Consider the following 25,044-nt stretch of genomic DNA (forward strand, 5'->3'; position numbering starts at 1 on the left):
GCATGTCTTACCTCGCTGCAGGTGCACAAACCTACCCTCCGCGTGCTCATTGTGGCCTTCAAGGGACCAGGTAACCCTGCGACGCGCAGGGCCGGGCAGCACGCTGTGTGCGTCGCAATGGGAGGCGGTTTTCTCTGCGCCACTGGAAGCTCCGCGGCTGCTCAAGAGCCCCGGCTCCCAGCAAGTCCCGGCGCCGCTGCGCACCGACAGCGCCAGCTGCCCCTCGTCCCCTGCATCCCCCCGGGCACGTAAGCGGCTTTGCAAGGAAAAGCGAGTGGTACTGAAACCCGGCAGGGCCCAGCAGCGGGCAGCGGAGCCCGAGCCCCTGCCTGTGCCCGGCCGGGCCGGAGCAGCCCCGGGGGAAGCCCGGTCCCTCAGACGGCGGCAGGGACCTTCCCGCCGGCCTCGGCCCTGCGTGGGCACACGCAGCCCGTGGGATGCTGCCTCACCGTCTTGGGGCTGCTTAAACGAAGACTTTATAAAGAAAACCGTTTTTCCCCAACTGGAGTTTGGGATCTGCAATTCACATTTGAAATCAAATGGAAAAGAGACTGAGGTTTCAAGGGTTTATTTCTGTTCATTCCCTGCCCTCCTCATCTCCACCACTCTCCACAGGAAAAGAATTGCAAAACTGATAATATTTAATTTTGACGAGTGATTTCAAACATGAAGGTGGTGGAGATCACTCCTACTGCTGGAGAAACCACCCCCGCCGAGCACCTCTCCAGGGAGCACCCAGCTGGGCTCGCTCCGTCGCTCCGACAGCCGCGGCAGAGCGGTGGCCGGCAGCCCTGCAGGAAGGGCGCGACGGGAACGGCCGTGTGCGTGCTGCGTTGCCCCCGCCCGCAGCAAGGCGAGGGGAGGCCAGCGCAGCGGTGGAAGCTGTATTTCAAGTAGCCGGATCCGGCGTGGGAGGGGACGTATGTGGCAAGGAGGTTTCCGCACCCAAGGGGACAGAATCAGAGAATCGGCCATTTGCCTCCTCCCACCCTGACCCCCTTCGTGTGCCTTCGGTGCTCAAGCCCCTGCCCCTCCGAGGAGCCTCCCGTTCCCCCCGGAGAGCCATCAGTCCGCAGCCAACCTGTGGAGCGCCCAGGCCCCCGCGCCGCTCCAGCTGGTGCCGGGCCTGACGAACCCTGCGGAGAGGTGTCCCGAGAGAGGGGGACAGGAGGCTGCTCACCTGCAGCGAGTGTCACAGGGGCCCCGATCCCTCTCTCGGCACACAAACCCGCCGCAGCAGCTGAGGTATCGTGCCTCCAGCCTGTGACACACATGCTCCCACTGCAGTCTTTCCAGCAGAAGCCTTGTCAGCTGAATGCCTCCTCGCTTTAATCCCTGAGATTGCCGAAGGATGCTGCTTTCATCTGATAGCATTTACGGACCGTTATAATGAGCTTTGGCTGCTGAGATAAATTAAATTGCTCACCCAGAGGTGCAAACTTCATTAATGCCAGCAGCGAGTCAGATCAGCGTTATTCTAGCACGGAATGTGAACAGGCTGGACACATGAAAGGGGATTTGGTGGGATTTTTTTTTCTTTCTTTTAACCTTCCTAATTGCTGTTGATTTGTATCTTTTTGCTGTGTGTGTTCAAACTCTACTGCTTCTCCACCTCTTCGACTTCTAGGGGAAACCATCAAATAATGCACCATTCGGGACTGAATGATTTAACTGCTGAGTGTTAAGTTAGCAATACTCTGCAGTGTGGCCCGGCAAGTTTCTAGCTCTTTCACATGTTTGACAAATCCCAAAAGATACTTAAGACTGGATCTGGTGAGAAACTAAAGTGTGTCCCTTATTTCTGTCCCAGTTTAGAGGCTTACCAGTGGAAATGACGTTGCAGACCGAGACAAATGGCACAGAAAAGATACGCACCAAGTTAACAACGCACGCACCACGAAAATACAGAGCGAGTGTCACTGGGTGACGGGATGGGCTGGGGCTCTGCCCGTGTCCTCGGGGGCGACCCTCGTCTGCCCCTCATTAGGCCCACGCGTGCCCCTTGCGGGGGTCACGGCTGTGCGGCAGAGTACGGGAGACTCCTGGCTCGTTACGTTCCCCTGCGTCGTCACATCGAAAATCGGGTCCCGAGCCTGTGCCTGCCCGCGGGGGACCAGACTTCGCGGCTCTGTGCAGGCACAGCGACTCGGTGGCAGAGCCTCCGGCTTTCAGCCTGTGGGTCCTTTGGCGACGGTTGGTTGCTCCCAGTACGTGGCACTCGCACAGGTCCCGAGGATCCCTCCCAGCTTCTTTGCACAGGAAATAACACAAATGTAACACAATGAAGTTAATTCATAATAGCACTGGAAGTCCCTGAGAGCACGGATCAGCAAGGGAGGAGCTAGCCACTGGGGGAGCATTTTCAGGAGCAAATGCGTGGGAGCCATCTGTCGCCTCACCATACGTCGTGATAGTCACAGCATGTCTCTCTCTGCATCCTATTCTGAAAATTTACACCGCGACTGTAGGTTGCCTGGCATATTTTGCAAGTGTTGCCTGCCAAAAGGTGCCTTGCACCAAATGGGACAGCAGGCTCAGCAGCGAGCGCGCCCCGAGCGGCTCCGAGCAAAAGGCACTCGGCCGCTCGCCCTGCCGCGGGCAGCCCAGCGCGGCCCTGCAGCACGCGCTGCAGGAAGCCTCCCGCTTCCTCTGAAGCAGGGGCACGATAGTCTGTTGGGTGGAAGCAAAAACCTAATTCCTATTGAGAAATACAGTGAAAAAGCTTTCAGAAGAAAGGGTATTGGCCAGGGGACCGGCTTGCTCCAGGTGACAGCTACGGCCACCCCGCAGCCGCCAGCACAATGAACTTTCCTTTCCATTCCTCCACATCAGAGCTGAGCGACATGCGCACATGTAAGGCAGCCACGAAACCCCTACGGGGCTTACAAAACATGCCACAGTCCCGCACCAGCTCCCTTCCCCGGGGAAGGTGGAAGGAAACAAGCATGCGACGGTTACTCACCGCATCGCTTGAGGCGAGACCGGGAGGCAGGGAGGTGCTGCAGCCATACACATCGCAAAGCCAGGGAACAGGAATCACTGACAGCAGCTTCCTGGCCCTCGGGATGCAGGAGCCACCCCAGGTGAGGACATGAGCTACGCTGCCACGCTTGCGGGGCAGCCCCATCCCCGGGACAGCCGCATCCCCCGTGCTCTGAGGTCTCGCCTGGCAGGCGATGATGGGGGGACCCGAATTCTCGTCTGACCAGCTGGATGCGCTAAGAACACACCTTCACCCCGCCTGCCCTTGGCCCCTGCCCCAGGGGCGCGTCCCGACAGAGACCCGTGTGGCCGTGACCATGGAAAAGGGCGCAGGCGGCCAGCTCCCCAAAGCGCACGCTGCCCGAGGCCGGCAGGTCCAGCCGAAAGCGAAGCAGCCCCCAGAACCACCGGGCACCTGCCCGGCAGCATGCCTTGCCCCACGTCTCTGCTCCTTACTCAGCCCTACCTCATGCGCAGCACCAATATTTATGTATGAAAAATGACTGCAATTTCAGCAAAAACAAACTGCCCCCTCAGTCCATTAATAAATCCGGTTTCACTGCCAAAACATTTTAATTTCCCCTTCTTCAGACTTGCTTTGTCTTCATTGTCTCTGTTTTTATTGTGACAGACAGCTTGTCTCTGACAAATGAAAGTTTGCCATTACGGCAAGTCTTTCTGCAATACGGCCAGCAAAATATCAGCAGTAAAGGAGCCTTTCCTTTTTCAGTGATTCTGCTGATTAAAACCCCTGCCTGTGCCTTGCACCGTCCGTTCCGGGGGAGGAACGAAACGGCGACCGCCGCGCGGGGCGCCGCGGGCCGCGCAGCCGGGCCCGGGCCGAGCCCGCTCTCCCGACACGGCTCGGTGGCGGGCGCCGCAGACGCGGGGCCCCTGCACCTCGCGGGGAGCCGGCTCCGCCGCCGGCCGCTCCCGTTCCCGCCGAACTCCCCGGGGGAGCGGGCCCCGGCGGGGAGGGGGCGCCTCCGCCGCAGGCACCGGCGCCCGCCGCCGCCGTCCGCCCCGCCGGGCTGCGGCCCGGCCCTGCCCCGGGCCGCGCCGTGCTGCAGGGCCGGTGCCGCGGTGGGAGGCGCCGGGCAGGGCCGGCGGGGCGGCGGCGGGAGCCGGGCCGGGGCGGGGGGGGGGGGGGCCGCGGCCGGTGCCGGGAGAGGCCCCGCTCCGGCCCCCGCGCCGCGCCCGCCGCCGGGGCCCCGCTAAGCCGCGGCGGCCGGCGGGGGGGAGGCCCCGAGGGGGCGGCGGGGCCGGCGGGGGGCGGCTCCCGGGGCCGCGGCCGGGGGCGGCCGTGGCGGCGCGGCCCTGCCCAGCGCCGGCTCCGCTCCGCGCCTGGTTGGTGCCGTCGGGGCCGGGGGCGCGGCCAGGCCGGGGCCGGCCCGGTAAAGCGGCGGAGCGGGCGGCGGGGCCCCGCACCATGGAGGGGCACCTGGCGCGCTGCAAGATCGTGGTGGTGGGGGACACGCAGTGCGGCAAGACGGCGCTGCTGCACGTCTTCGCCAAGGACTGCTACCCCGAGGTGCGGCGGCGGGCGGGCGGGCGGGCGCGGCCGGGCTCGGCTCCCCTCCCCTCGGCTCCCCTCACCTCTGCTCTCCCCTCCGTCCCCTCCAGAGCTACGTGCCCACCGTCTTCGAGAATTACACGGCCAGTTTCGAGATCGACAAGCAGCGCACCGAGCTCAACATGTGGGACACCTCAGGTGGGCCGGGGGCTGCGCGGGGGGCGGCGGCGCCGGGCGCGTCCCTCCGGCCGGGACCCCCCTCCCGGAGCCCCGGGGCCGGGCGGCTCCATCGCCATCGAGAGCGGGACGCTCTCTTTCCCCGCAGCCGCCCCGGTGCCGCCGGTGCTGCGGTCGCGCTAGAGCGGCTCGGCCCCGGCCCCGGCCCCGGCTCCGGCCCCGGCCCCGGCGGGGTGCGGGCGCGGCGCGGCCGGGAGGGACCGGGCAGAGGCAGAGGCGCAGCCCGAGAAGCGAGACCTCACCTTGGGGAGGAGCGCGCCGGGCGTTCGCCCCTCCGCAGGGCGCCCGGGCTGCCCCGGGGCTTTGGTTGGGGTTTTTTTTTTCGGTTTGGTTTGGCTTTGCCTCTTTGTGTCCTCAGTTGTGGTTCTGCATGAAGCCGCAGGCACGGCTGTCCCAGCCCGCCGAGACCCTTCCCAAACTTCACGCTGTCTTTCTGTGGAGGCGTGAGTTGCAAGTGCGGTGCTTGATGCAGAGCTAATGAAAATATTGGCATCTGGCAAAGTTCATGTGCACCTCTTAATTTACCTCTGACAACCTTTTTGGACTGTCGTGCGCCCACGGGGCGGCTGGACGCTGTGCTCTGTTGGGGTACGTACAGCACGGGCTTGCTGATGCTCTTCCCCCATAATTTCTGGAGTCCTTATGAGAAATGAAGTCCTCTCGGTGTCCAAGAGCAATAGTAAATTAAAATGTGACCTAGGACTTTTTTGCTCTTGTACACTCAAATTCCTTGCTGTAATTTTACATCCATCAAATTCCAGCAGTAGGATGAGCACAGCTCTACCTGAGTAGATGCTTTACTGAGTCTCGGACTAGCTCTAATGTGTAAAATGTGCTTGTTGAGGCTGCTCGGGAGCGTCCTGACCCAGGAGACGCTGCTTTTTGTTCCCTGAGACATAAAGGGGTCTTTTGCTTTGCCCACACGATGCGTGCAGTGATGGGAGCCGCACGGATGCTGGCTCTTAGGGCAGCTCTTGGTGCTGGAGCCCCGGGCGAAGCGTTGGCTCTCGGCGTTTGACGGGGAGCTGTGCTTGAAGCACAGAATGGTGGCTACGACGCGGAAGTCCTTGCATGGCGGACAGTGCTGGGCTGACGTGCCTGTGTGAAGTCCCTCGGACTGGTAACGGCGAAGCCATCCTGGTCGACCCGGGGGCCTTCCCTGCAGAGGGTTCCCTGGAGCTGCTCCGACGGGGTGAGTCCGGATCGGGGTGCGCCGGGAGCGAGGGTGGCCGACCCCGCGTGTCACCGGGGCGCGCTGGTGCGTACACCCGCAGCTCGGGCACCCCTACGGCCACGGGGGTTTCCAAACCCTGGGCTTCTGCAGCCTGCGAAAAGGGACTGGGTGGGGTATCTTTGTTAGGCACCCAGCGGCTTTGCTCTGAGTGGCTGTATTTGACGTGAAAAACTTTGCCTTTTGAGGGTGCGGGAGCACGTTTGATGCATTGTCTGCTTTTTAGGAATTCTCCAGAATGGTTGGCTGTGATCTTGCAAATGCTAAAAGAAAGGGACATGATAAAAAGTCTTTAAAGCTGTGTATATGTATCTGATACCTGCGTCCGATGCTGTCACGCATTCATTTTTACCCTTTTCAACAAAAGATGTAAGTTTGTCTAATGTTTATCTCCAGAGGAAATGGACTTCGACTCTTTCTCCCTTCTCCTTATGAAAAATGTAAGACCTTTTTAACAGCTTTGTTGTAGATAGAGTTCGCTAGATAGTTTTCCAGATAAATTCCCCTCTGTTGCAGCTTTGATTTGAAATACACAGGAGCTAGCTCTTCAATAAACAGTCCTGCAAAGCAATTTTCCCTAGTAATCAAACCGATATTTTTAGCTGTGGACTGCAAGCTGCTGTTGAATTTCCACTGCCCTTCGGAGACATTTGTAAACAGGAGCTTTGGTAAAAGAAGTTTTGCACAATAGCGAACTGAAGCAGCTGAGCTGAAGGGCCCGAGCGGCTAATTGCCCTCCTGGTGCAGAATGGCAGGCGCTGGGGTGCGCTTTCCCTGCCCTCTCTGCTCTTGCGTGCAGGGGGTCATTGTTCATGATAAATTGCATCCCCGCAAGAGCGGGAAGGGGGGTGCTGGGAGACCGCTCCCCTCCTCCTGTCAGGATCGCCCTTTATATTTGAAACACTCGCCGTCTCTTAGGTAAGTCGTCGGAACCGAAGGTCTCCTCCAGAAATCAGAAGAGAGACCTGGACAGAGGCGCTGACTATTGATTTTTTTTTTTTTTTTTAATTCCCCCCTGCCCCCTCGTTAGTTGTGAAAGTGGTCGGGGACTCTGGAAGCTGCACAGGGTCAGCTGAGCATCATCCAGCAACGGGTGCTGGGGCAAGAGCCGTCTGCCTGGAAACTCCCTTTACTGCGACCGAGGCCCAGGCTACCTGGCCGCTCCGAGGTCCCGTCGGGAACCTCTGCGCAGCCGGGGTGTTGCCTGCTCCCTGGGGCTCGCAGGACCGCTGCTACGAGTGCGTTGGAAAATGCAGCCTCGCAGGCCGAGTTTGCCCCTCCTGCTCAGTGGCGAGCGCGGGCTGTGACATGAGCAGCAGGCAGTAAATCTGGTTAGAGAACTATTGCCACGGGGGGGGCAGAACTGATGGAGAACTGAATGGCTCCCAAATTGTATTGGGACCTCTGATTTCCTTTCAATGTCTTTTAACCCTTTGTCCATTGAGTAGTTTTTCTGAGGCTGGAGGGTGACTCTGGCGAGTTTCCAGCACTCAGAATCCCTCAGGAGGATGAAATCCGTGCTGCTCAGACAGGGCAAATGCGAGGACTCTGCCCCGTCCGGAGTGCCTGAGATCTAGGAACCTACCAGGGAGAAAAGTGAACCACGTTGGAGCTTGACCCGTTGTCCATCATCTGCAGGTGCTGGTTGCAGTTTGTGTTTGTTTCCGCTTAAGTTAGTCCCACCTCGGGGCACGCGGTGGGAGTGAAATGGCTTCAGATGCCGTTTTCCAGCAGAGCAGGGATGTCCCATCCCTCCTGTCCCCCTGAAAGCCTGCGCTGCATGCCATTGCCTGAAGCCTCCCTTAAAAAGCAGTTTGACATCTTTGTGTGTGAGGGAGGGGGTGCGGGGCCTGCCTGCCGTGCAGGGTGGGCAGGGGTCCGCTGGGGACCTGCCGTGCCCTGGCATCTCTGCTCGCGAGCCTGGCGGAGGCTGTGGTGCTTTGCTGTGCTTTGTGCTCCCGTTCTGGCAAATTCTTTCTTTGCTGCCCGCTGGCTGAATGCGCTCGGCACAGAAACCACTCCTCTGCATGGCGCCGGTATCTCGTGGCGGGGAAGCTCCTGTTGGACGGGATGCCTGGTGGCTTGGGAGGGCTGTTCCCAAGGGCTGGGCGCCTCCCGGCCCCGCAGTGCCGTGCCCCAGAGCCGTCAGCAAGAGCTTTCTTCCTCGCGGCCAGGGGGAGGAAGGGCGGATGGTTTTGTGATCACTAGCGATGCTTTGCAAAGAGTAGGCGAGTTTCGTTTCCGTGCTTCAGAGGTGTGAAAGGGAGCGCAATTACCACTAGGTATGCGCCGGGCAGGTAGGTTTTCCTCAGCGATGGGATGGCTGTGTTCCCTGTGGGATCAGGGAGCATCCGTGCATCTGCCTCGTTCTGGGAGGCCTCGCGCCTGGAGCGGAGCCGCTGCGTCCTCAGCAGGTCTCCAGCGGCGAGAGCGTCCGGCGCTGGCTGACCTCCTTCCCAGGGACGGCTCTCGGCGCATTCCCGCGGTGGCTCAGGCATTGCCCGCGGACCCGCTGCCCATGACTGCGGACTGGCCCAACACCCCTGCTCCTCCCGTCCGCCGCCGGCCGCACCGGCGGCCCCACAGAGCCCCTTCCCTGGGGCTGGGTACCCGCAGAGGGAGAGACGGGCTCGGGCAACGCTGCTGCCCCATGCCTCAGTGCTGGCAGGTCTGAGGCTTTGCCCTCTACCTAGGTGGGGGTTTTGTTTTGTTTCCAGTAGTAATGGGGAGGAAGCTACTCTGTGCATGGCAGCCTGGGCTCGGTTCTTTGCTTTTGGTTCTTTATGCTGGGAGGCTCTGCCTGCCTTCTGCATCTGTGGCCTCAAAGTGCAGGCAGGCAGAGCAGTGAGGTGACCTGAGGCCATTTATCTGCTTGGCGCATCTTTTGCTGATGCAGATCCCAGTGCAGGGTAGAGCTGCCCGTTTCTGGTAGGGGCGTCTGTGCCAGTGGCTCAGGGGGAGGCCCAGGCCTGGCATTGTGCCTTGCACACGATCATCGCCATCTTGGGAAGCTGCTGGAGAGGAATTGTGTGTCCTGCGCGGACCAGCGGGACGCACTGCTGCTGAGAGCTGCAGCGCCTGCCACAGCCTCCGGCACTGCAGACATCGGTGCCCGCGGGTTCAGCAGTGCCACTTTGCCCCCCTCTGTGCTGCAGCTCACAACAGGGAAGTTGCACGGCTGCCAGTCCTTCGCCGGGGCTTCTGTATCTTAAGCAGATGTGCTTTCAAGACAAGAATAACACTGTGAGTTGCAAATCCCCCTCCGCCTCCCTCTTTGCCTGTACTCAGCAAACAGTCTGCCTTGGTACGGCCTGTGTGGGAACCTACAGGCTGCGATAGCAGATCCTTCTTCAGGGGAACTACCGAGGAATGTTGATGAGATTAGAGAGCTGAAAGGGGCCGAGTTTAGCGATGGCATCTCCATGGATGCTGAGGCTGTCTGTGCCTGGATTCCCAGCGTGTGGCTCTGGGATTGCCATGGCTGCCTCTTCCAAAGTGCAAGAGCAAGTCTGTCTTGGGAAGAGTTCAATGCCACTTGCACTCCGAGGCAGAGAAAAAATGTGGAGCTGCCCTTTCCGTACCAAAATAGCTCCTCCCATGCTCCCTGTTGAGGCTGGGAGCCTGAAACCAGCATACTTGTATTCTGCCTCAGCACAAATACGTAGTTAAGCCTAAAAATATGTGCAGCTGGGTCACATTCTCAGGCAGGTCAGTAACCAGTCTGACAGAAGTTGAAAGAGTTGCAGCAGAAACAGCAGCAGAAATGCTTGTGCTGGAGTGGGTGGAGGGTGGACCTGACATGACATGACATGACGTGACATGACAGTCCCCGGGAGGATCGTCTCGCTGGGCTGGGCATGCTGTGGGGATGCTGTGTCGCTCAGGGATGGAGGTTGCTTCTCCTGCGCCTCCCTGCAGCAAGGGCAGCATGCCCGGTGGGAGCACCCGTCCCTTCTGCCCTACGGATCCGGGAGGCTCAGCCTCTGCGGGGCTGTGGGGTGTCCTGGGAGTCACGGGCGGTGCTGAGCAGGAACGGTGCCATTAGCGACAGCCAGCCGCCCCTGCTGACTGCTGAGACCTCCTAGGCAAGGACGGGCTTTCTGTGGGGTGGGCTTGTGCCCGGCTGCGGTGCAGACCCCCTTCCCACAGCGCGGAGGTGATCTGCTCTCTCCTGTGGGCAAGGACAGCACTACTCTGCTCTCCCCATCTCTTCCGTCAGTCTGGCTGCTCTGTGGCACCCGTGGCACCTCCCGATGCTGCTTTAATGCTGATTTAACGTGTGTTTAGGGCAAGTGGAAGCTCCTTATCGAGGCAGTCACATAAACAGACCTACAGAAACTCCCTGGAGCAGGGCAGTCACACCCCGTCCTCTGCCTGTGATGGCTTGCCTCCCTAATAGCCCTCACCCAGCGTGGTGCCAAGGATGCCCCTCTCCCCGCGAAGAGTGCTGGTGTGCTTTGGGACGGCCGATGGGGGACGGCAGGAGGCTTTGTGGGAGGGAGAGCTCTGAAGGAGCCGGTTGGCGTGCGCCCCGGGCCCCGTGCCTGCGGTGAGGACACGGATGCAGCTTTCCTTTTGCCCCAGATTCTGAAGATAAAATCTCCACTCGATTAAACTTCACAAGTGTACAGGGCCAGCCTTCCCTGTGGGGAGAAACCTTATCTGGTAGCCGAGCAGCCAGGGAGGGATCTGCTGCTTAGCACGGCAAACCTGAAATGTGCAACATTGCATAAAGATAATTGTGTTCGTTCAGCCCTTGGACGTGTTTCCCCAAAGCCAGAGCGTGCGCTGGCTGTGCTGTGGGAATCTGTTGCCACTCCTAGTCCTTGTTGTACCCCACAGAAAGATGACAGGCAGGTTGTGGCAATGCCAGCTGCCCTTGTGACATGGCAAGAGTGCCAGGAAGGGACTTCTGCTCCCATTTGTCTCCCCTGTCAGCTGCCACAAGCGTGATTTCCAGCGTGCTTGTGAGAAGCCTGGGTGAGCTGCTCGGGCTGGCTCTGCGGCCCCGGCCCTCCCACCCCAGGCACTCAGTGATGCTCCCCCAGCCACGCCAGCAGGGACTTCTACAGGGAGCTTCCCGAGCTGCCTCCCACTTGACAGAGTGAGGTTTGCATCTGAGCAAGCTCCCCTGAACCTCTGGGAGCTGCATATGTAAGGCAGAAGCACCCCGTGCCTGCCTGGGCTGGGGATTCCTCTGCCGGTAAATCCAGCAGAACAGCCTCCTCCCGAGTGACAGGTTTCCAGTAACGAGATCTGGAGAGGGGCCAGAAATGCCACCTCAGCCCGTGCGAATACCATTCCCTTCATCCTGATCATGTCCGTCCTGAAGGTACGCCAGCTGGGCTGTTTAGTAATTTACTCATTTTTGTATGTGCATCATAAGAATTAGGAGCAGAGGTTAATTGTCCGAGCTGATTAGCTGTTGTTTCAGTCACGCACTTTCCAGACGATTGCTTTTTCCATGTCTTGGAACCGTTTCCTCCTTTCCTGCACTTCAGGGTTTGCAGTGATGTTGCACAAGCAAGAGAAACGTCATGGTCCAGCCATGAGAGAAGCTGGTAAGAGTCCCGGGCCCGATGGCCGTGCCACGGTCGGTGCCCCTCGGAGGGCTGGGCGAGGGGCAGTTGCAGCAGTGGCCGGCAGTTCCCTCTGCTGCTTTCTGCCTCCCTGCAGCTTTGGCGGGATGCCTTGTCTCTCCTTGTTCTGCCCACTTTCTCTCTGGCAGGCAGGGCTTTGTGTCATTTCAAGACAAGTCTCTGACCCTGACCTTGCTGCCTGTCAGGGTCAGAGAGCTGGAGCCCTCCCCATCCTGGGGCTCTGGCATGCCCTAACTTCTGAAGAACAAATTGTGACCTTCACTTGGGGAAAACCTTTCTGAGGCCTTGCCTGTAGGGGTGGCGGGATCTCCTGTTGTGGCAGAGCCTGCCGTCGGAGGGTTTTCCGTGAGGAGGTGCAGGGGATGTGCTGGTAAAAGCGCTGCCCCTTGGCCGGTGGTGGAGATGGCCGCTCAGAGAGAAACCGCAGCCGGCTCTGCCTGCCTGTGTCGCTGCTGTGGCAGAGGCAGGGAACCCGGAGCAGCGCGGGGCAGCGCGGCGCTGGCAGGGGTAGCAGCGCGTGTTTAGCCTGGCATTTCGCATGCGGACAGCCAAGTCTTCGCTGCAGAGTGGAACTTGGCACGATGGCGGCTCTGTTTGACTCTATTTTGCCCGGTCTGCTTTGCCCTTAGTGCCGCTCACTTCAGTCTCTAGTCACTAATTGCTGCTTCTTTCGGAACCGTGACCCCAGAGTTGCTGGGTCTGGGCTTCGGACCGCGGTACTGCCAGAGCCCATCATGTCTGGTGTCTCGGAGTCTGTCACCAGTGCTTTAATTCCTGTCTCTGCCACTTGTCACTTGTCTGGGCTGGACTCTAACGAGCACTATATTAGTGTCAGAAACATGTTTTTTGTATCAGTGGGATCTGCATTATCCTGCCCTTCCAGACAGTAATCAGCCAGGCAGGGTCAGGGATCCTTAAGCTGTCTCGGAGCCCCAGCTGAGCAGGGACCTGCGGGGTGCTCAGGAATATTGCTGCAGTTTATCAATCTTCAAACAAAAAAAAATCTCTGATTTTCTTTCAGGAGCGAGGGTCTGATTTCACACTGAGCGGATGAAGTCGGTCTCTGAACTTGTGATGGTTCAGATCGTTTCTCCCTGATGTGCAGCTATTGCAGCCTGGGAGGCTGCAGTGGCTAATTCCCTGGTCTGCTGTTTAGAAAGCCCATCAGCACTAATGATCCCGGGAAGGAGAAGGGCATTTGCATAGTCTGGTCTGTTGTATGCCAGGCACACTGAGCTATTGCTCTTCAAACACTGCCTTCTGCCTTTGTAAAGGCAACTCAAATCTTGAAGGCAGGGACCCATGTCCGCAGCGTGGTTGTGGTTCCTCCCAAGTGAGAGGTCGTCTCTGAGAAACCCTTCGTTGTGGAGAAGCCCGGTCCTGGGCTCTGGGAGGCCCCGCTCCTGGCTCCAACGGGGCGCCTTGCAGGAGGAGATGTCGTGGGGGATCGGGCAAGCAGGGTGCACCTGCGGAAGCCCCCGGGCGGCTGCTGCGGAGCCGTGTCGCGGGCCACGCAGGAGGCGGCGGTGGCCGTGGGCACGGCGGCTGGCAGCGAACACGAGTGACATGGCAGCACGGCGGCTTCATCCTCACCAATGGAGATCTGAGCCCGTGGTGTGCTCGCTCGGGGAGCTCCTGTGCCGGGTCCGTGACCTGCCCGTTCCCACAGGTGCTGGCTGGGCCGCTGTATGGTTGAGCTAAGTTGAGTAAAAGGACCAGAGAAGAAAAATTTCTTTCATAGTCTGTCCCCAGTAGGATAAAGGCATTGGGCATGACCTTTGGGGCTGTTTAAATGCCGCTCTCCAGCGTTCCCTGAGGCTGAATTCCTCTTCACCCTCTGCTGTAAACTCCGCCATTGTTTCTCTGGGCTGATTTCCCCTTTTCTAGCAGTGGGAAATATCGCAGGGGGACTCCGTGCCCTCGTGTTGCATCTGCAGAGGAAACGGCAGCTCTGGAGCGTCCTGGGCGTCTCGGAAAACCAGCCTGGATTTTTGCGGGCTCACCATGGGGACTGGCCTGGCCCCCGTGCCCGGCTGGCTGGGCCTTTCATTCACGCCAGGTTTGCAATCCAGCATTTTTGTGCTTTCCCTTCGGCGGCCCTGGGAGGAGACAATAGCCGGGCTGTGACATGGGACTGTGCCTTTCTCATGCAAATGGCTGCCTGCGCCCGGAGAGCCCCTTCCAAGCCTTACCCCAGCCTCTGGGGTGGAGCTGGGTGAGGGGCAGGGTGGGGGGCACCCGGCTGGCACCGCCAGAAGCTGCCCGGGCCATTGCAGCCCCCTTCCCCAGCGGCAGCGTTCTGCACGGCTGCAGTCCGATCCAGGAGCAGCTGGGTGCGTTGTTCCCTGCCCAGCACGTCTGTGAACTGTACGGAGGTTTCGTTTTCAGTCTTAAAGGTGTGATAAAAATAAAATATATTATTATTATTAACACCTTCATCATCATCTGCCCTGGCAGAGGGATGACTGATCGGGAAAGCCGTTCCGTCCACTGGCACCCCACGTAATTTTCACCAGGTCTGGAGCATTCATGTGGGGAAAGCGTGGGGTGACCGAAGGCGAGCGTCCTGCTCCCACGCCCGGCCTCTGCTGCAGCTGCGCGGGGAATCCCTGCCCGGCCTGGGGAGGCGAGAGGGGGCTCGGAGCCGCGCTCTGCGCGCAGGGCCTTTGCCGCTAGTAAGCAGTCACTCAGATAAATTTCTTTGCCACAAAAGGCCACTTGGAGCTGTGAATTCAGCTCCAGAAAGCCCTGCTTAACCTCAGGAAGCGCTGAGCAAGTGTGCTGGTACCCAGCAGCTCCGAAGGGTTTGAGCCCCCGTCTTGGGAAGCGCTGGAGGGCCACCGGCTGGGGAAGCTCGGTGAGGGGTGACGGGGACCCTGGCAGCGGAGGGGTTAGTCCCCTGGTGTCTGATGCTGGCTGAGACGCGGTACAGGCTTCGTGCTGTGCATGGGGAGAGGATGCTGAGACAGCTGCACCTTGGTCCTGCTTTGACAGCTTTGTCCTCCGGAGAAGGGCTTGGCTGAACTGGCGGTGGGGTTCGTCTAGGAAAGAGAACATCCTCTGCAGTCTCTCAGGGCCGCTGCTCGCCTGGCACCGCTGTGCGGGGAGGTAACCCGGGGCTCGTCGGCTTTGTCGATGCAGCACTCCAGAAAGCTGGGATGAATTTCTGCTTCATTCTGTGAAGGATGTTCTTGGCTGTCCCTGCAGAAAACAGCGTGCGCCGCAGCGGTGCCGGCTCTATGGGGAGAGTTTGCAGTGAGCCCTCCGAGAGGAGTGCGATGCTGAAAAATGTAGGTCTTGGCAGTGCTTGTCTCTGTTCCTGGCCAGGGCTGGCGGGGTGGCGGGAGCCCCTCGCGGAGCAGATCACGGCTCTGCATGCGTATTTGCTTTCCTGGTTTGTACTGTGCTATTGTTGGATGGAGGGTGCCCGTGTGAGGAGGCTCATTATCTCTCAGAACAGCTAATAAGGAACAAATGAAGATTAACGCTATGTTGGTATAGATGAAACAGCACATTTCAGTCCCCTGCCCGAGAGCGGCGTCTCTGAGTCCCAGTGCCAGGCATTTCGAGCGGTTGCCAGCTGATAAGAAAGAGGAGCTACTCATGGCTGTATCCGCCCCTGAATTTCAGACAACAACTGCATGGATTTTATTTTTAAGCTGGTTTTTGGCTTGCTCCAATTTTCTCTCTTTAATCATGAACAGATGCACATGGGTCCTGTTTCTTGCAGACCTGGGTGCCAAGTGGGAGAATGACTCATGCGGTAAAGGAGGGCTGGATCTGCAGACACACAAGCCTCGGGTGCGTGTGCGTTCGGAAATGCCAGACTGAGGGTCTCTGAGGTGTCTTGCTGGAATATCTGAAAGGTGTCGAGTGCTCAGAATCAATAAAACTGAAGACCTGGAGTTGAGGGAACGGAGGCTTTTGTGTTTTGCTTTTTTTTTTTTTTAATTGTTGTACTCAATGAAAAAATAATAGATGCAAAAACTAGAAGAATAATCCCCCACACAGAATTGCCTGATTCCGCAGAGGCATCTCCAAGGAAAGCTGGAGGTTACCCGAGTCTGGCGCACAGCAGCTCTCCCGCCCCGCGGGGCAGCGCTGACCGTCCGTCTCCCTCCGTCTCCTGGGGTGGGCAGAGGCTCCTGGGCCGAGGCCGGAGCGCTGGCTGCCGCCCGCTGCCGGACCGCTGGGGAGCTGAGCTGCCAGCCAAGGTGCCGGGGCGGCTCCTGCGCTTTGGAGCTGGAGCAGAAAGTTGATGAATATGACGGCAATTTTGATCTCGTTAAGGAAATGAGGCTCTTGACCTGGTGCATCCCTTCCCTCACCTCCTCTGGCCTTTCCTCCTGTAGTCCCGGGTGGTGAGAGCACTGTTGCTGGCACCGGGGTGGGGACGGTGGCGGTTCTGCGGGATAACCGGGATAGCCGTGCGGGCTCTCCGCGAGGAGCTGGCTGGCTGCGGAGGAGAGCAGCAGGTTGCTATGATACAGTTTGCTGTGGCAATGTCTGTGCTGGATGGAGCCAAAACCACCTCTACAAAAGGAGCATTCCTGGGCTGGGAGGGGGCAGATTTATCTGCAGCGTTTCTGTAAAGCTGAGGGCTGCAGGGAGAGGACGTGTGTGGGAACGCTTTCCTCCAGCGTGCGCTGGGGGCCCTGTCTGGAGGCAGATGCCCTTATGTGCATGGGGGAGAGGGCATGGCTCCGATAAGGGACCCGGCAGATCCAAGCATGCAGGTCGGTGCTGGATCTCGCATCCCACCAGGTAAACCCGCACCAGGCGCCAGACTGAAGACTCAGTCCAAAGGGGAGCTCGGCACTGCTGGGCTTGGCGCTGCCTTCGAAAGCGGCCTCGTCCTCGGTGGGAGCTGGGTCACCTTGCTGTGCTGCGGGAGCGTGGAGGGAGCGGTTCGCTGCTGCCAGCTCTGCCGGGCACGAACGGAAGCAGCTTGAGCCTGAAGCGGGGTCAGAAATCTCCGCGCCTGGGACGCAGGGTCGCCCTGGCTCACTGGCCACCAGCCTGCGTCCCCTGTCCCCAGCGCGGGCCAGGGCACTGCAGGGACCGGCTCCTTTCCATGCAGGGAACGTGGCTTTCCCTCTAGGAGGAGGGCCGGGCTCTGCAGAGATCAGGGTCTGTTTCTTCTATACTGGATCCCAACTGCTTCTCTTCCCGGTGACTTTGCAGGGACAGAGACCCGGGCTGTGGCTTCTCCCTGATGAGAGCAGGGGGTGCAGGTGCCTTTGCTCCTGCGGGCTGGCAGCAGCGGGGCTGGCTGGAAGAGCTGGAGGCACCCGTGGCCAATTTTGCTGCGAATCCAAATGCACACCGAGTCCCTGGGTGCCTGCCCCAGGCTCCCCGAGAGCGGTGGGGCACAGCTGGGGCTGCGCTGGTTGGAGCGTGCCCTGCGCTCTGCGCTGCGGAGGTCCCAGCAGCGGCTGCCGTTGGTATCTTGCTGTGAGCTGGTGTCGAGGGGAGAGTGGGTGGCCGGTCTCTGGAGCTGGGCAGGGTTTGGGAAGACAACACATCGCAGCCCTCCGCCTGCCCGTGTGGGCTCTGGGCAGAGGACGGAGCGGTCATGGCTCTCCTGGGTGATCTTGCAGAGGGATCTGGGGTGTTTGCAAAGCCCCCGGTGTGCAGAGCTGTGCTGGAGGGGCTGTACCCCCCTCCAGGCCGTGCAGCAGTTGTGAGCCCCCGTGCAGACGAGAGCCAGGGTCGGAGCCCCTGCGGAGAATCAGCCCATTCTCCTCTCATGCTTATCCCAGGCAGATTCCCATCCTCCCGGAAACATAAGCCACCATCATCCATAATTCATCAGGTGCTGAACTTCATCAGGGAGCCACCTGACACCCGGGCTGGGTGCTCCAGCCTCCTCCCAGGGTGGGAAAGTGCCGGGCGCGGGGGTCCCAAGGGCCCGGGCAGGAAGCGCGTCCGGTTTCCTCGGCCTCGGGGTGGGCGAGCCGTCTTTCGGAGGAGGCAGATTCAACAAGGACTCTGGTGTCTCTGCTTCTCCTTTTCATAAATAAACATCTGCTTCTCATCCCTCCAGGAAGTTTAAGCCATTGTAAAGCCAAATATAAAACTGAAATAGTGTTTTTAAGTAGCAGTGAGCTGATTGCTCCATTACTGTTTACTGAGGCATCTACAATCGCACACAGAATGCTCTTCAGATAAACCCGTTGCGGGACAATGACTTCAATGCCTGAAACTTGCGTCGAAGGTGTGCGTGCACGTCTGCGCACGCGTGTGCGCTGCGGGAGCTGTGCGGGATTCAGGCTGGGCTCTCTGCCTGCTCGCTGAGAAATCCTGCAGAATACAGAATCATCCCCTCCAATTTATAGCTTGTTCACCAAATCCTGTCACATCTTTTATGCACCAAAAAGAATCTGTCTGACTTTTTCCAGCACGAATCCAGAGCAAAAGGCAATTCTTTTTTTACCTGTCTTAAATTCTCACAGTCTATGTGAGCCAGATCTCCTGTATAAAGATAGCAAGAGAGGATAAAAAATAGCAGCAGCATTCCCTGTCTTCTCTCAGTCACACCTTTCCACCGTTAGCGGTACCGCAGTTGCATGACAAGTGATAGGATATGGACGCAGGTGGCGGAGGGAGGCATGTGCTGCTCCGTGGTATCACAGCCCTTCGGAGCTGCCTGGTCTGCAGCGAGCCAGCATGCCCTGGCAGCACAGCTCCACCGCCTCTTGCTTGCCAGACGCTTACTAGGGAGGGAGAGGGATGCAAAACTTGCATTTATTTCCACTCTGCAAAGGGATAAATGTAAGAGCACAAGGACAAAACCTCTGACTTCCACGCCTGAACGAAGGGACCAAATCCTCTGCAAACCAAACTCTGCTGAACCTAATGGTGTCTGGTCACTGGTCAAAAGCTTGGGTCAACATCTGTTATCTCCAGCAGAGCAGTCTGCATCATGTGGCAATGATGTCTCCTGTTCTTACTGTAATTAAAGATCTCTTTGCCTGGCAGAGAGGCTGGGGATCCTAGCCTGCCCGGTAGGTAACAAGCAGTGGGGTGACACTTTCTGCTCACCACTCTCCTCCCGCTCCTCTCTGCAGGCTCAGCGTATTACGATAACGTCCGTCCCTTGGCCTACCCGGACTCGGATGCGGTGCTCATCTGCTTTGACATCAGCCGCCCAGAGACCCTGGACAGCGTGCTCAAGAAGGTGAGTGCCCGCGTGCCCTCCGGCTGGCGAGATGGGTCCTCTGCAGCAGCACGTGGAGCCGCCCTGGGCTCCCTCAGGCTGTCGTCGGGGCTAAAAACTCTGGCCCCATGGCCAAGCCTGGGCTGGAGTATGCGTGCTCAGATGAAGATGGTCGGCCGCTGCGATCCCTACGTGGTCTGTGCAGAAAGCAAGATATTTCCATTTGAAAGGAGCCCGGTGAATGGCATAGCTCATGGTAGCCTGAAGCATGAGGGGGGGTCTGTGCATATGCACACATACAAATGTGGGGACAGAGAGAAATGTAGGGCCTTTGTTCTGTTTTTCATTAAGACCTTGGAAAGCGTTGTGCATCTCTCGTTAGCGTAACCACCAGCGAGTGTGCTGTGAATTGCTTGCAGCAGTTGAGAAGTGGCCCCTGGTGCCTGTTTCCATGCAAGCAGAGAGCTCAGTTTTTTGGCTGTCCCCTCAGTTCAGCATCTGCACAGTAAGAAAGACAGCAATCAGTTCCCTATAGCTTGACAACAAGAATAATGAGCTGTGGCACTGAATTTCAAGCCCGTGAATGAATAACATGAGATGGCGCAGTGCCACTGGACTGGAGAGCGCGCAGGGCCCTGAGCACCGTCTGCCCTGGCAGAGCTGACTGACCGTGCTCTGCCCCAGCAGCCGAGCGTTTTCTACCTGCAGGTTAGCACCTTGCAGCCGAGCAGATATTTCGGCTGGCAGGTCTGGCAGGTCCCGGAGAGCCCCGCAGGGCTGGGGATCCGCTGTGGAGCACCGCTGGCTGGCCTCCCAGTAGGTCCCTGCCTGCCGCGCTCTGGGGGAGTAGGTGGCACCCCGGGAGAGGTTCCCATGCCAGGCTTTCCTCCGAGATGGCTTGAAGTCCAGCAACGCAGGGTGCTGCTCAGGGGAGAGGGTCAATGGCCGCCTGGCCACTCGCATCCCGTGGTCCTGGCTGTACCCTGCTTCCTTCCATGAAATTCAGGGAGCTGTGGTTTCAGTGAGCTCCCACCGCCGCGCAGCAAAGCTGCAGAGCGCTCGCTGGTGGCTGCAGTCTCCTGGCTGGCATCTCGTTTGTGAAGCTCTCTGAGACACCGAGGCATGAAAAGCACTACAGAATAGCCATTCCTGTAGCTGTTCTCCCCAGCGAGCCCCAGGCGACCGGGGCTGGACTGGCCACTGTCCGAACGAGGCGCGTTGTACTGACTGCCCTCTTGGCCTCTCCGCATTTTGCCAAATGTCGTGCTGCGGCATGTGCTGCTGGGAGCGCTGAGAAGTGGGTCTGTGTCTCAGAGGTGTCCTGGTGAGGGGACGAAGGCCCTTTGGATAGCTTGGGCAGTGGCTTGGTGTTCGTTTCCAAAGCAGGTCCCGGGCACCAAGTGTGCTGAGTGGAGGGAGGCGTGTTTCAGGTGGACCGAAAGAATTCACTGCTCAGCTTGGGAGTCAGCAGAATCATAATGCAAGCAAATCGCTTACACCTTAATGAGATGCAAACCCAATTATTGGCTGGGGTTGGGATTTATTTATGTCTCTCTGCATGCTCTTCATGTGAGTCCGCAGTGCTCAGTGCAAGGTCTTCCCTGTGCAGCCTCACAGATGCTTTGAGTACTGTTAGGCAACGTCTTTTAGATACGGTGACTTAAAATAAACCCTAAATCACAGGGGATTTCTTAAGTGCCTCTGAGTAGATGCCTTGTTTCCTTTGGTGCAGGCTTGCAGCCTATGGAAGTGAGGAAAATTCCTAAGACACCATGAAGCTGAAAGGGGCTTTAGCTTTTGCTATCAGGTGTATAAGGAAAATAACACTCACTATTCAAGCCTCAGGCAAAAATGCTAATTCAGCAGAGGAAATCTTCATTATTGCTGCCCTTCCGATGCCTGGGCTGCCTGTATAGCATGTACAGTTGAAGGGAAGGAGGAGAATGCAAACAAGCAGCTCTTCGTTTCGTACAAAGCAGGTTTTCTGTGGGGTGCTGCCTTCATTCTGACAAGCCCTGATAGCGCAGCAAATCGTAGGGTCCCTAAGGTGCCAGTCGTGTGCGCAGAGGGTCGCACCTCTCTCCATAGACCGGGGAGCCCTATGGCATTACAGACAGCCGTGACCTCCGCCTGGTGGGAGCAGACCCTACAGCTCAATCCCTTCGAGGAGTTTCATCCTTCAGGTAAATTAGGGTGCCTGAATTCCAGCTCCAAAAGAGCTGCATCCGCCTCCCCTTGCGGGTGTGTTAGCCCTTGAGGCTGTGTGGCTGTGACACCAGGAATCTCCCAGAAGCTGTGCAGCCCAGCGTGCTGCCCGGGCTGGGGACGCGCCTGAGTCCTGGTGGACAAATGTCCATGGCAGCAGGGAAGGTGCTTCATGCTGAAGATACCGGAGCCCATCTCCTGGTGGAAAAATAAGATTCTTCCTTATTTTGCAGTTGCTGTGGTCTGATGTTGGTTGAATGAAGCTTGGGTCATTCTTGGCACTTCCTTTCCCCACCAGGGTATGGACACTGGGTTGTGGGCTTCGTTTTATTTCCCCTTCTAATTGCCTAGGGTATATGCTTAACCATCAGTTAGCGTAGCAGGAAATTGCTAATTCCGAGTGACATCTTTAGCTGGGGGTAATCTCTGTTTATCATCTGCCTTCTACTCGGAAACACTAGATAAGTAGCCAGGGTGTTGACACGCTGATGGGCTGCACAGGTCTCCCCTGGGGGAGGTCACAGGCGGTGGTTTTATTCCCTGCTGCGGACACTTAGCTGCACATTGGACATTCGTTTTTGGAGTTCTGAAAGGGACCGTTGGTGCGAAGGAAGTGGACGTTTGCCCTGGCCTTCTCCTTCCATTGCTTCAATTCTTTATTTCCCTGGCTGTAGCTGAGTGTCGTAATGTCTTTAACATGTGGCTCCCAATAATAAACAAATAATGAGTGTGCTGTGACCCCCGTTCGGAAAAGCCATACACAGCAGAGCGCACGGTCTTGGCCTCTGGAGCCTGCTTTCCAAACCCGATCCCGTTAGAGCCTCATGTTATACGCAGAACACGGAAAGCTGCCTGTCCCCGTGTTCCCCATCCTCAGCACAGTCTCCGGAGCCGCTCCCAGCCTGCGTCCTCACTGAGAGCCCCCGCCGGCCATGGTGCCCGCCGGTGCCCGTGCCCCTTCCCCTCTTCCTGAAATCTGGGCACGCAGGCTGCAGTGGGGCCAAAACCAGCCGCAGTGCTGGCACCGGGCACCGCAGGTCCGAGGCAGGAGACCTAAAAGCGGCACTGCAGTGGCTACCAGTAGCAGTCTTGGTACCCTGACTGGTCCAGTTCCAGGTCCTGTGCAGAGACGAGCCAGGCCAGGGCGGCTTGGCAGCGTGTGCTGATGGTCAGGAGGTGCCGGGACCCCGGGCTGCCGCAGCCGCCGTTCCTCTGTGCCGGAGGGAAGTGCCGTTTGCTGGTGGGCGCAGGAGAAGCTATGGACCGGACTCGTGGGCTCTGCCGTGGCGGTGAGGGATGGAGGCGTTCGGCTGGATGATGCTGTCTGGTAGGAGCTGATGGCACGGCTCTCCTGGCCTGTCCTTCCCTCCAGGGCTGGGGGATTTTGGATGGGGCTCTTGGCCTCGTTGGAAAGGGGTTAGGAGCGACGAGCTGAGACCCTGTGATTGCCTTGGTTGTTCCAACCTTGACCCTTTTGCAGGCTGCCTGCTGCCAAAATGAACGTGACGTGGAGGTGCCGCTGGGCCTCTTGAAGTGTCTCGTACACCAGCAGCCCCTGAGCACCTTCTCCCTCTTGTCTCCTCTGCAGTGGCAAGGGGAAACTCAGGAGTTCTGCCCCAACGCGAAGATTGTGCTGGTCGGCTGCAAGCTGGACATGCGGACAGACTTGAACACGCTCCGGGAGCTCTCCAAGCAGCGCCTCATCCCTGTGACGCACGAGCAGGTGCGTTTCAGCAGCCGTCCCCACCGGGCTCGGGGAGGTGAGGTGGGGACTTCTCCGCAGGACCCACGAGTAGGAGGAGGCTCAGCAGCAAATGACCCACTGTGCCCAGGTCTTGGCCTGAAGCTGGTTTGATCTCGGCTCATGGACTTTGAGCTGCTCGTGCTCACAGCACTCTTCCCCAGCTCTGGCAGACCTTGACTTATTTCTGATGCTCTGCTGTCCAGCCTCCTGGTTAGTAGCTGAGAAGTCTTTCCTCAGAGGTGGTGTAGATGTCTGCTTCTGCATCTCCTAATTCAGTGCAGCTTTTTCTGCTCCGATCGACTCTGCTGCTCGGGTTCTCTGTCGGACAACCCTGCCAGGGTGGGGGGCAAGCCGCAGTGGGGGGTCTGAGGGTCTGCTGCTGGGACGCTGTGGCCACCGGTGGGCCCAGCAGTGTCTCCAGGCTGGCCCGGAGACCCAGTGGTGCAGTGTGGCGGCGGCCGCGCTCCGGGCTGCTCTGTGCCTGGCTCCCTGTTGTGCAGAGCAGGTCCCAGATGACTGTCCCGGTGAGGGGGGTTGTCCAGGCCCTCAGCTGCAGGGGTGACACCACCTTGGAGAGAAAGCGCAAGTCGTTCAGGGTCCAGCGCCCGGTAGCACCGGCTGCTTGGGAGGCCACCCGCACGTCTGGTGCTCTCACAGGCGCTTGCACTTTATTTACAGAGGCGATGGGTAAACGTTGTGAGAGAGCCGCTCCCGGCTGTGCCGCGGTGCTCTGATAGGGCTGCCGGCACAGCCAGGGCTGCCGGTGATGCAGAAGGATGCTCCTTGCGGAGTGCTGCTGTCTTAACCGTCTTCCCTCTTCCTCCCACTCTCTCTGGACCGCAGGGCAGTGCGCTGGCACGGCAGATTGGGGCAGTGGCCTATGCAGAGTGCTCCTCCAAGGTCTCGGAGAACAGCGTACGGGATGTGTTTCACGTGACCACGCTTGCCTCGGTCAACAGGGTGCACAAGAACTTGAAGCGCAGCAACTCCAAACGGGGACTGAAGCGGGCATCACAGATGCCTGGCAGGACGGACTTACTGAATGACACAGAGATCAGGAAAGACCGAGCCAAGAGCTGCTCCATCATGTGAAAAACAGGCTGTAAATAATGCGTGTGTGTTGTCCATTTTGTACAGTAACTGGCTGAGACAAGGGCATGGTGCTGGCTGCAGGAGCCAGCCCGCCTTTCCAGAGCCTTTCTCTCAGTCTCTAGGGCTGAGCACAGGTCCCAGCTGCAAACTGGGGTGCACGCGTCGCCCCCCACCGTGGAGACTTCTGGGTTGGCTGCTGCTGCGCGGATTGCTTGGGGTGAAGGAACCACTTGGCGGAGGAGTGTTCAGGTGCTGGAAGGTCTGTGACTGGGTGAAACAAAGTAAAAGGGAGTGATCCTGTGTGTGCCACCCTCCTGGACCCACGGCCCAGGCTCTGCGCCTGCGTGCGGCTGTACAGCACGCACAGCGAGGGGCGGTGGGCAGCGTGGGACGGGGCCGGAGGGTGGGAGGCGGGCGGAACGGCTAGCAGCAGAGCGCGATCAGGAGAAGGTATTCTTCCGATCTTCCTTTAGAAGAGAAATGATGTTTGAGGTGGTGCTGCCTTCAGCTAGGCTGGCCAGCAAGCCGCCACGGAAGGTGCAGGTCTGGGCTGGAGCTGGGAGGGAAGGCACCCTGGGAAGGAACCTTAGCCTGACGAGACAGCACGGTAGTCCACCTCCTGCAAAGAAAATAGATAGGTGACTCTTTACACGGTATTTTAGATACTTGAACTCCATTTGAATTGCAGCAGAGTGGATCTGGCTCCAAGGGAGAGGTCTGTCCCAGTAGATGCATCCCGAGAGTTGTGGTTCCCTTCAGCAAGCAAATGCCACTGGGGAGCTTGCGTCCCAGCTGCTGACAGCCTGGTTACTCATCGGACCGCTCCCCGCCACGGGCAGCTGCGCTTCCGCAGCACACGGCTTCCGAAAAAGCAGACTGCAGTAACTGTCCATATCCTGCTCTCCACCCATTTCCAGCTGCAGATTGTGTTGCATGGTGCTGTGTTTGTCTGGTACAGATAACCAAAAAGATCATATGCGTTTCTGCACCCTGTCTCCGCTGTGGCGGTGGGAGGGAAGGTGCTCCCGGCCCCTCTTGCCCTGCTGTACAGCCTCCTCCCGACGCCTCTCATTGCTTCTGCTGCTGCCCTCTAAATGCCTTTGACTACAGTGTTAGCCTTGACTTAATGTCACATAGACACTTTAAGGAAAAAAGAATCTGCTCCATTGCCAGATCCAGCTGTGTCAGTGGGCTACAGAAAACAAATAAACATCGTTGGAAAATGCATAGTGCTTGACTCTGTTCGTTTTTAATAGTCAAACGGGGCATCCTCTCAAAATG

The 25,044-nt window shown here is 58.6% G+C and overlaps 1 protein-coding gene across 1 annotated transcript; it reads left to right on the forward strand.

The window, feature by feature from the left end:
• Nucleotides 1–4,379: 4,379 nt before the first annotated feature.
• On the forward strand, nt 4,380–24,820 carry RND2 (Rho family GTPase 2). The gene is made up of 6 exons (XM_082331985.1): nt 4,380–4,513; nt 4,606–4,693; nt 18,634–18,743; nt 22,516–22,650; nt 23,515–24,022; nt 24,452–24,820. The coding sequence occupies exons 1-5, from the start codon at nt 4,412–4,414 to the stop codon at nt 23,761–23,763; spliced, it is 684 nt and encodes a 227-aa protein (XP_082188111.1). The 5' UTR covers nt 4,380–4,411; the 3' UTR covers nt 23,764–24,022; nt 24,452–24,820.
• Nucleotides 24,821–25,044: the final 224 nt, after the last annotated feature.

Source organism: Platalea leucorodia, assembly GCF_965183815.1.
Source record: "Platalea leucorodia genome assembly, chromosome: 22".
Lineage (NCBI taxonomy): Eukaryota > Metazoa > Chordata > Aves > Pelecaniformes > Threskiornithidae > Platalea > Platalea leucorodia.